This window comes from Amblyraja radiata, chromosome 12, assembly GCF_010909765.2.
Source record: "Amblyraja radiata isolate CabotCenter1 chromosome 12, sAmbRad1.1.pri, whole genome shotgun sequence".
Taxonomy (NCBI): domain Eukaryota; kingdom Metazoa; phylum Chordata; class Chondrichthyes; order Rajiformes; family Rajidae; genus Amblyraja; species Amblyraja radiata.
In genome coordinates, this window is record NC_045967.1 from 35468227 (window position 1) to 35479433 (window position 11207).

The window sequence follows — 11207 nt, forward strand, 5'->3', positions numbered from 1 at the left end:
TAACTACTTACAATCGTTGCACTTTTGTAACATGTGATTGTACTCATTTTAGCCGATTTGACTGGATAGCATGCAGAACAAGCTTTCAATATATTGGTACACGTTACAATATTAAATAGAACTAACTAAAAAACCATTGACAGCCCATTTATTCACATCAGACGTCGACGTGTGACATGCATTCTGTGCGTAACACTTCCGTGTGCCAATTTTTAGTCAAATCATGTTTATTCTTCACATTAGCATTGAAGAAAATTGCTGTAAATAGTAAATATTACAAAAAAATGTATTTGTCTTTTCACGAGGCTGAAATATTTCTTGGGGTTAAATCTAAACCAAAAGATTTGTTGTAATCCAAATTAAATACAATTATTGCATGATATTCACAATAGGTGGCCGCCATTACAGGTTTTAATAATTACATCTTAAAATACCATAAAACCACCAAATATGTTGACTCCCTCATTAATATCCATAGTATTTGCATTTGTTACTTCGATGAATAGTTTGTCTCCTTGTTGCAGTTCAAAGAGGGCTCCTTGAAAACTTGTGTATATATCAAATCTGGCCTCTTGACCAACATTTAGTGAAAATAGCTTTAGTTAAAAGAATATCCATTATATACATGGACATCTTATAAAGGTATTGGATAAATAATTTGTAATGTTGATCCTGGATGTCCAGTTTGCGTACATGCTGGAAATGAACCTGGGGGTATATGTAGTAGATGCCATCCTTGGGAATGGTGATTCCTATATGGTGTACTTCATGGCACCCTGGTGAACGTAAATCCTTTATATCTTTCCAATAGAGTATATCATGACCGTCTGTATGATATTAATATAATGTGGGGCTGTCAAAATAAAAAGGTACACAGAGTTAAAAATCAAATTTTATTTCAATATGTCGGAAACGGCATATCTTGAAGAAATGCGAGTCCTCCTAGCAGGGTAAAGCAGACCAATTCTTAGTGATTTGGTCTCCTTTTATCGACTTCTTACAAGCATATGGTGCAACACAACCATAGAAATCAAATGTTTCAGAATCAGGTGACGGGTGGCCAAGAACATTAAATAGGTATATCGCTTTCAATCTCTTTTATTTCTACTTCGTTTCTTTCTCTTTCTCTTTTTACTTCTTCTTTTCTATCTCTCTCTCTTTTCGCGTACTTCTTTCTTCTTTCGAGCTATCTTACTATTTCACGCACCACTGTATAATCTCTCTTTTTCTACTCGTTTCTTCCTTACTCCTGTTTTATTATTAAATTAAAAATAAGAAGTTGTATATGAAATGTAATATGTCAATAAGTATTAGGTACTGTGGTACCACATTATTGTACTTACTTCTAACAAACATTTTTTTTTAAAAGAGTTAAAATCAAGATATTTCTCATACCAAGTCAGAAGAACCATTCTTGAAAGGACAAAACTGTTTGTACCATATTAAGTTAATGGCTAGACTTTGCTCTGATACGTGATGAAAATGAGTCTACCATTCACTCCTGGACATTTGCCCACAGATTTTTATAGGTGTGTCAGAGGGGACTTCCAGCTATCTGTCAACGTATATAATTGCCGGGGTGTACAAGTATTTTTTCAGGGTAAGAAAATGTTGTTCCTCAAAAGATCAAACTGCGGAATTCACACAAAATGCAATCCAATAAGTTTAAAACAAGAAATTTTAAAAATCACATTTTAACCACTGTAAAGATAGAGATAGGGTGGAGAGACTAAAAGAAAGGGGAAATTGCAGCGATAATATTCTCAGGAATAAGACTACATAAAACGTACATTTCAAGGCCCGATGAGGTATTGCAGCAGAAATTCAAACATAATCTCTGTGCTATGACTCAGTGCCAAGAACAAAACTGACATCCTGTTAATTTAAATAGAATTTAACAAAAGCTGTGCCTTAGATTTTACTTGTTAATAAAGACATTCAAGTAACACCACTTCACATGAAAATAACCATTGGAAATGCACAGACATTTGGATGTTAAATCTCAACTTAAGTTTTCACGATAGCCATAGCTTCTCCATCAGACTTTTGCATGATGCCCAAATTGGTGATTTTGTGTAGATTTTATCCGTAAGTACTGCAATATTATGACTAATGGAAGAAAATGCGATTCACTGTTAACAACCCTGGATTTCGGCACCTGAATATGGGCATCAGAGGTTTATAATAGTTTTGCCTTTTAAAAGTGGCAAAAGTGATAGAAAATTCTGTGCGATATTTATTCTTCCCAAATCTATGGGTGTATTCTTTTTAAAATATAATCTCTAATAGAAATATATCGAGGTTACAATACTGAAATGTACCAAGCAATTCAACATGTCTGTGCCAGTGTCTACCCATAATTTCCATCCTGTTTCGATTTTATTGTCTTCTTTGCATTGTAAGCACTGTGGAATGTGGGGACTGATTAAGAGGAATCGTTATAAATATTTTGCATTCCAGAAAGTCCATTTCTATTTTTAATTGTTACAGAAATGCAATGAACTAGAAAAGCATGACAGACAAATTACTTTTTATAACGTGCCTAGTTCCTAGGCCTCTAGTAAAAAAATGCTATGGGAAGATAACTTGGCAACATTTGTTAGAATGTATGGAGGGATTGCTTTGTTCTTGGCTATCTGGAAAATTCTCTACAGAGCTGTAAAGCTAAACTAATCACAAGTATTGAATTCTAGGTCAAATCCATATATCAACAAGGCCACAAGACATAAATCTGTATGGAGCTTCTTGGTGTAATCCACTGGGGAGATATATTTTATTGTGGCAGATCAATTGGACATAGATGCCACAAGCACCACATGTTTAGCTCAGCAAAATGGAGTGAAATCCAATTTATTAGGCAAACCTTTCTTACTGCAGTTGTTCTTGTGCTTTGTGAAATTATCAATGTAACCTCAATGATTTACCAAACCCAGGAACGTTTTGTAACGTTGGCTCACTCTAAAAATGATGCACCAAACAACTCGTTGCCGCCAGACAAATATAAAAAAGAGCATATTTTTTTTAAATGGAAAGCATTCTTTACCATAACTTGGAGGTTTGTTCTGGTGCTGTGCAATTAAATGGATAGCTGGTTTTCCAGGACTCACGAATGTTGCATTTTGTGCTGAAATAAAAATGATTGTGTACTTTCATTTATCTTTACAAAAAAAACTGAATCTACAATACAGTGACTCTTCTCATTTATTTTCAACTCAGTATCCTCAACTGTGATTCTCCTTTGCACATAAGGTGGGAAGAGTACAGGGAAGATTTCCGAGGATGTTGCCAAGACTATAGGGCCTGAACTATAGGGAGAGGTTCGGTAGGCTAGGAAATTCTTCCTTGAAGTGCAGGAGATCGAGGAGTGATCTTACAGAGTTTGTAAAATCTTGAGGGGGCATAGCACAGGGTGATTGCACACAGCCTTTTTAGCAGGGTAGGGAAATCAAGAACAAAAAGGCATAGGTTTAAGGTGAGAGGGGAAAGATTTAATCAGAACATGAGAGACAACATTTGCACACAAAAGTTGGTGAGTATATGGAATGAGCTGTCAGAGGAATTATTTGAGGCAGGTACAATAGCAACATTTAAAAGACATTTGGAAGGGCACATGATGGGAAAGGGTTTAGGGTTTATGCGCCCAACATAGGCAAATGGGACTAGCTAAAAATGGGGTATCTTAGTCAGCATGGACAGGTTGGAGCATGGAGCTTGTTTCTTATTGTGTGGCTCTATTTGAGTATAGAAGTTGGGACGTAATGTTAAAATTGTACAAGGCATTGGTGAGGCCAATTCTGGAGTATGGTGTACAATTTTGGTCTCCTAATTATAGGAAGGATGTCAACAAAATAGAGAGAGTACAGAGGAGATTTACTAGAATGTTGCCTGGGTTTCAGCAACTAAGTTACAGAGAAAGGTTGAACAAGTTAGGTCTTTATTCTTTGGAGCGCAGAAAGTTAAGGGGGGACTTGATAGAGGTCTTTAAAATGATGAGAGGGATAGACAGAGTTGACGTGGATAAGCTTTTCCCACTGAGAGTAGGGAAGATTCAAACAAGAGGACATGACTTGAGAATTAAGGGACAGAAGTTTAGGGGTAACATGAGGGGGAACTTCTTTACTCAGAGAGTGGTAGCTATGTGGAATGAGCTTCCAGTGGAGGTGGTGGAGGCAGGTTCGATTTTATTATTTAAAAATAAATTGGATAGTAATATGGACGGGAAAGGAATGGAGGGTTATGGTCTGAGTGCAGGTAGATGGGACTAGGGGAGAATAAGTGTTCGGCACGAACTAGAAGGGCCGAGATGGCCTGTTTCCGTGCTGTAATTGTTATATGGTTATATGGTTATGGTTATTATTTTACTAGGTGGATCAGCTAATTGTTCATTCTCTCTTTAGTGTATTGGAAAATATCTGATCTTGGCTTTGTGCTGGGATTCTCTGGGTTCAACACTTTTAATATAGAGTTTGGGAAATGGGAACTGAGCTAGTCTGGCTGTTCTGCAAATGTTTGTGGTTTGTTTACACTGACAGGAAAACCAAGACCAAATGTAAAGCCTAGGCAGTTGCAGACTAATTCACTGCTGTATTTTCCAAATCAAACAGATTTCATATCAGCCCCCAAGACATCTCCAAAATTAAATTGAATAATGTTGCCTTAAATTCAGCACATCTCACCCTCCAATTCCTTGTATATCAAATTTTTCGCATCAGATCTCAGACGCTGAAAAGCAATGAAATTAACATTAAACCATTTCAATTCTAAGCTGTTGAAAATAAAAGGCGTTATTTTATTTTTTACTTAATAATTTGCCAGTGTGTTTGAATTTAAGGGATTAAACAGAAATAGCCAGTGAGTGTCATTGGTTACTCTGAAAATATAATTGTAATTTACATTGAATTCAGGGTTATTCAAACTGGACTTTCTGCAAAAAAAACAGATTCACAATAAGAAATATACTCTTGTTTTGGACACGACAATGGGAAGATTTAACATTAATCAGAAAAGATGCGTTAAGTCGGCTGAAATGGCTTTCGTACTGATCTCATTCCAATGTATTACTTGGACAGAGTTTTCAAGAAACAGTACATGTTATGAAGTACACCTAAACGTGTGTCGCATCAGCTCTGTCCTCAATAATTTGCCCAGGTTTAACCCTTAAAGATCATTGTCCACATTACTGTTCATTATCTGACCCATCCTCATTCAGCAAATATCTTTATTAAATTTTTCTCATACTTTCAATCCAGCATATAATAGCTCCTTTTTTCTTGAAATGATGGCAAAACCCTCTGCTACTTTTATCTGACCATCTGAACTGTAATTCTGGATCTCAAGTGTTCTCTCTCCCTTTCTCCCTACCACAAACTCTCCAAAGCTCATTAAACTCACCTGCCTCTTGACTAAACAACCTTACATTTACACCTATTTGTTAATTGCTTGGGGATGCTTATTTAGTTTAGTATTTAGTTTAGATTTAGTTTAGAGATGCAGTGCGAGACAGGCCCTTTGGCCCACCGAGTTTGTGCCGACCAGCGATCCCCGCCCATTAACACTATCCTTCACACTCTAGGGACAATTTACACTTATACCAAGTACACAACCCCAAGCCAATTAACCTACAAACCTGTACGTCCTTGGAGTGTGGGAGGAAATCGAAGATCTTGGAGAAAACCCATCCGGACACTAGAAGAACGTACAAACTCCGTACAGACAGCACCCGTAGTCGGGATCAAGCCCGCGTCTCTGGCACAGCAAGAGCTGTAAGGCAGCAATTCTACCGCTGCTCCACTGTGCCGCCCCATTTACATTAAAGATCCTCTGCATATACATGTTACCTATAGCTTTTTTGAATTTTCAGTCACTTTAACCATTATTAAGAACAAACTAAAGCAAATTCCTACAAAGGCAATTTTTTTCCTGAAATTATTAAGTCATAGAATGCTCTAAATACAAGGATGAAAATTAACATAGTTTACCTGATTTATTAGAACTCGAATATTCTCAAGCCAGCTGTCACACAAAGGATCCACATTGGTCATCACACTCCCCCCGGTGTCATCAATGTAGGAGTTCATATCCTGGAGGCACTGTCCCGGATAATTCAATTTCTGCTGTATCTGTTTTGGGAAAAGATGGGAGCATTCGTGGTATTTGTGCAGTTTTATTTTTATTCCTCTTTTCTTCCTGCCAATCAAATGATTTCTGGTGCTTGGAAGTGATGAAACCTTCAAGTACAGGAACATCTACATTATGGCTTGTGGTAGAAGTCAGATGCTGACAGGAACCAGAGGACCATTCAAAAACTTATTTGACTAACATTTGGAGTGTATGGGCCATGTCAGCGGGATGGATGTATTGGTGAACAAGGCACACATGAGGATCTAATGACTCTTAATGAAGACTATGCTGCGCTATTTAATAGCATGTAGCAAGCTGTAAGTGTAACATGGTGAGATGACAATAGACAATAGGTGCAGGAGAAGGCCATTTGACCCTTCGAGCCAGCACCGCCATTCAATGTGATCATGGCTGATCATCCCCAATCAGTACCCCGTTCCTGCCTTACCTCATATCCCCTGACTCCGCTATTTTTAAGAGCCCTGTCTAGCTCTCTCTTGAAAGCATCCAGAGAACCTGCCTCCACTGCCCTCTGAGGCAGAGAATTCCACAGACTAACCACTCTCTGTGAGAAAAAGTGTTTCCTCGTCTCCGATCTAAATGGCTTACTCCTTATTCTTAAACTGTGACCCCTGGTTCTGGACTCCCCCAACATCGGGAACATGTTTCCTGCCTCTAGTGTGTCCAAGCCCTTAACAATCTTATATGTTTCAACGAGATATCCTCTCATCCTTCTAAACTCCAGTGTGTACAAGCCCAGCTGCTCCATTCTCTCAGCATATAACCTTGGGAATTAACCTTGTAAACCTACGTTGCACTCCCTCAATAGCAAGAATGTCCTTCCTCAAATTAGGGGACCAAAACTGCACACAATACTCCAGGTGTGGTCTCACTAAGGCTCTGTACAACTGCAGAGGGACCTCTTTGCTCCTATATTCGATTCCTCTTGTTATAAAGGCCAACATGCCATTCGCTTTCTTCACTGCCAGCTGAGTGGGGATAATCTTAGGAGGTGGTTGAGAATAGCCATGTTTTATGCTAATCCAACTATTCAGGAGATGGTTGTGATAGTGTATAGACAATAACCATGGGGAGGCATGGGTATTGAGGCAAATGACGAGGGCCTGTGAGATAGATAATCTTTTCCAAGGGTAGAGGAGTCTACAATTAGAGGGCATTAGTTTAATATGAGGGGACAAGATTTAAAGGACTTTTTTTCACACAGTAGGTTTTAAGCATACAGTATGCAATGAGCTGTCAAAGGAAGTTGTAGAGACAAGTACAATTACAATGTTTAAAATATATTTGGACAAAATTGTGGATAGGAAAGGTTTAGTGGGATATGGGCCAAATGCAGGCAAATTATTCTGTCAGAAAGGCACCATGATCATTATGGACAAGTTGAGCTGAAGATTCTGTGTTGTTCTATGACTCCATGTGCAGTAGAATTAACCATTTCACTGTGATCCCTTGTAGAGAGCGGAAGCATTGTCAGAAGTGAGAAAGGGTTAGGATTGCAGTGGGGACGAATGCGAAGTGTCTCATCATGCCTTGGGCAAAGACTAGAAGGAATACAAAGATTTTACTGGAGCATTTTGTTTGGAAAAACAAGTCTGCACTAGTGGAACATCCAGACAGTTAGTATAACATTCTCCGAGGAACCCTGCAAGTATCTTAGAATTAGCAGGAGACACGAGGCACACACAGATGTGCTTGAAGGCATTGGGTATGAACATGTGACTTGCAGATACAGCACATTTGAAAAGCAGGCACAATCATGATGAAAAAACATTATTTGAAGAAGGCTGACAAGTCCAGAGAATCAACTATCGCAGAAGAAGTTCAACCTGACAATTCCTACATCTGGGAAGGTGCTGGAAAATTCCCCGAGGATCCAGCCAGTTCACAGGTGCATGGATGAGATCACAGCTGAGTAATCACAGCTGAGTAAAGGGAAATTAGAACATTTCCACATGGGTGGAAATATATTGGAACATCAGACTGACTTCCTGGCAGACACCTAGGTGGAATTTGATCCTTTAACAAATCGCAAGGCATTTTCTCTTTGATAGAGAATTGAATAATGAGGGAGTTATTATTGCTTTGTCCTTGGCAGGTCGCGTATTACTAACTTGATTAGAGTTTTTTGATGAAAGTAATTGATGAGGGTAGGTCAGTGTATGTTGTTGACATGGAGTCAATTGACAAGGCAATTGATAACATTTCTCATGGTAGGCTGATCCGGATTAATTTGCATGGAATCCATGGTGACTTTTATAGTTTGGATTCAGAAATTACTTACTCATAATAGACAGTGGGTAGTGGTTGAGGGGTGTTCTTCAGGCTGGAGGTCTGTCACCAGTGGCATTCACAACGACATATGACGTTTGTGATTTTATATAAATTATAAACTATTGTTTGTGATTTTATATAAATTGCTTGGAGGCAAATGTAGATGGATTGGTTAGTAAGTTTGCACATAACACCAAGTTGCAGACAGTAACAAAGGCTGTCAAAGGATACAGTGGGATATTAATCAGTTAAAGATATTGGCAGAGAAATGGCTGATGGAATTTACCGGACAAAAGCGGTTGAATAAGGGTAAAGTATACAGCAAGAACCTTAACAGAAGTGATATACAGAGGGATCTTGGGGTCCAAGCCCATAGCTCCCTGAAAGTGGCAACACGGGTACATGCAGTAGTGAAGAAAGTGTATGGTATGCTTGGTTTTATCGATCAGGACATTGAGCACAAAAAGCAGGAAGTCACATTGCAGCTTTATTAAAAATGTTAGGTAAGCCTCATTCGGAGTATTGTTTGCAGTTTAGTTTAATTTAGTTTAGAGATACAGATGGAAACAAGCTCTTCAATCTATCAAGTCCATGCCCATCATCGATCGCCTATTTACACTGGTACTATGTTACCCACTTTGTCATCCACGCTCTGTATATTAAGGACAATTTTACAGATGTCAATAAATCTACCAACAAGCAAATCCTTAGGATGTAGGAGCACAATAGACTACTAGAGTACCTGAAGAAAACCCACGTGTTCACAACGAGAACGTGAAAACTCCACACAGAGGTCAGGATCAAACTGGGATACTGGCACTGTGAGGTAGCAGCTCTGCCAGCTATGCCACTGTGCCACCCTAAATACAGGTTCTGAGTACCCCATTACAGGAAGGATATGGAGACTTTGGAGAGGGCATGTGACTTACTAGCTTGGTATGAGGTCATAATTACCCAGCCCCAGAGTGTGAACATTGTATAAAATCTATGAACAGTAAGATCGACATTAACTAGGTTTAGTTCAGACCTATACTTTGTTAACGTTTACAAATGTTTAAAACAAATTGAAGATTTCGTCTTTGTTTCCTGTTCTTGAGATATTTATTAAATGCAATCTCAGTCGGCTTGATGGCGCCGCGGCTGCTGGAGGCTGGGGATTTCCTTCAACAGGGCACGGTGGGAATGAGGACAGTTGGCTTCGTCTGGGGTTTTCTCTCTCCTGTGGCAAGCTGCTGGGAAAATCCAGGCAGGACGTGCATATATGGATGTGCAAAATGTTGTTTTGATTGAAAGATGCAGCATAAATGTACCAATGAGAATGTACGGAGCCTGCAATGTTGCTGACATGTTAACTTCTCTCACAGCTTAAATAGTACCAGAGCTTGAATTTCAATAAAATGAGACATCAATTTAATTTCACTGGCTTGAACTATGATTCCGGGTTTGAATGAATTCACACGTGTAAATCAAGACGAGGGCGTCGATTGGACTGTGCATGTGGATTTTAAAACTGGGACAATATAGCCTCTTCCACTCGGGTCTTTCTCCAGTACCAGCGCTGTGGAAGGATCTCGTCATCTATCCATATTCTCCAGAGATGTTGCATGACCACTTCGTGCCTTTTCTCCGGGTCTCACTACCATTGTTCCTACGGAGACGCAGGATTTCATCGATACAAAATGACTACGATGGGTGGAGCAAATTCAGGAATTAGAATTCCCCGAATCCCACCCTTTCCTGACCTTTAGTTTCTGGAGAATTATTTTAAAAACAACTTATTTATTGACCAAAAAAAAAGTTTAACATTTAATTTCTTAATGATTCTTGTCTTATGTAGAAACTCCACAATAAAAAACATATTTAACTTAAAATAAATGTTAGTACTTGTGTCGGCGAGCAGCGAGGTTTCCAAGCAAAAGCATTTCCTGCAGACTTGTCGAATCAATTTCCATGTTTTTGAGTTTCAGAAATACTCATTTAAATTTTTTTTTAAATGCCAACCCTGTATTAATCAAATTTACAAAACATCCTTACTTTAAAATGCAATGGTTTCTCATAATTTATGAAAATGCAATGGTTTCTCACCCACAACCGGTTACGCGGTTACTCAGTGTATTTCGTACACCTTACTGGTAACGCGACCCCTACCCTTGAGCTTACCATGTCAATCTGGCCGCTGAGGTGACAGAAATAGTAGACTGTTGCACACATTTCTGCCAAAACTGCAAATCCCAGCACGAACGCAGCGAAGTTCCATTTCTTACTTTTAACATCCGCATGAGTTGCGGGGAGTTTTGGTTTTAGGTAATTGTAAACCACTGGTTGAGTTGAGGACATTTTCTTTACCGGCTGCTGTTGACTACAGCACCATTAACTCATTTTGGTGGAAATACGAATAAACAGACAAACTGCAGTAGCGATCGGTAAACACCAAACCAGCGCGGAAGGGATTCGGCACTGACTGATCTTAGAGCTTTTTTCACAGTGGAAGTTGTTTCCTGGGTGCGGCCTCACTTTGTGTGATATTAGCCACTTACACGGTTACTTCACTTGGAGATGTACTTCTGGAATCACTGAACATGTGGTATATATTTCATTGCAAAGCTATATAATGCCTGAGTGATTTAAAGCACATACTTATAACTTAAAACATATAACTTACATGTGACATAAAAAAATATGTAGAATCCCTTTATATAAATACAGAATAAAATACGATTTTCGAAATTATTTCACGTGGTAAATCAAAATAAATCTACGCAAGCTAGAATCAACGAAAGGCATTATCCAGTACT

The 11207-nt window shown here is 38.8% G+C and overlaps 1 protein-coding gene across 3 annotated transcripts; it reads right to left on the reverse strand.

Moving 5' to 3' along the window:
• Positions 1-131: 131 nt before the first annotated feature.
• Positions 132-10961, reverse strand: LOC116979067 (tumor necrosis factor ligand superfamily member 10-like). Of its 3 annotated transcripts, none has more exons than XM_033030509.1 (5): positions 10573-10960; positions 5979-6119; positions 4677-4722; positions 3044-3124; positions 132-827 (listed from the first exon to the last, which is right to left on the reverse strand). In XM_033030509.1, the coding sequence occupies exons 1-5, from the start codon at positions 10747-10749 to the stop codon at positions 559-561; spliced, it is 714 nt and encodes a 237-aa protein (XP_032886400.1). In that variant the 5' UTR covers positions 10750-10960; the 3' UTR covers positions 132-558. The 3 variants fall into 3 exon arrangements, with proteins under 3 accessions (XP_032886400.1, XP_032886401.1, XP_032886402.1); XM_033030510.1 differs by having other exon boundaries at positions 132-853; positions 10573-10958; XM_033030511.1 differs by lacking the exon at positions 132-827 and adding an exon at positions 964-1249 and having other exon boundaries at positions 10573-10961.
• Between the last annotated feature and the right edge of the window lie 246 nt (positions 10962-11207).

Bases quoted from the DNA above. Each gene is read 5' to 3' on its own strand.
- LOC116979067 (XM_033030509.1), bottom strand. From the start codon at position 10,749: ATGTCCTCAACTCAACCAGTGGTTTACAATTACCTAAAACCAAAACTC. The intron at 3,125-4,676 runs GTGAGATGTGCT...TTTTTATTTCAG, and splicing joins GATATACAAGGAATTGGAGG to CACAAAATGCAACATTCGTG. The intron at 828-3,043 runs GTAAAGAATGCT...AATATCATACAG, and splicing joins GAACAAACCTCCAAGTTATG to ACGGTCATGATATACTCTAT.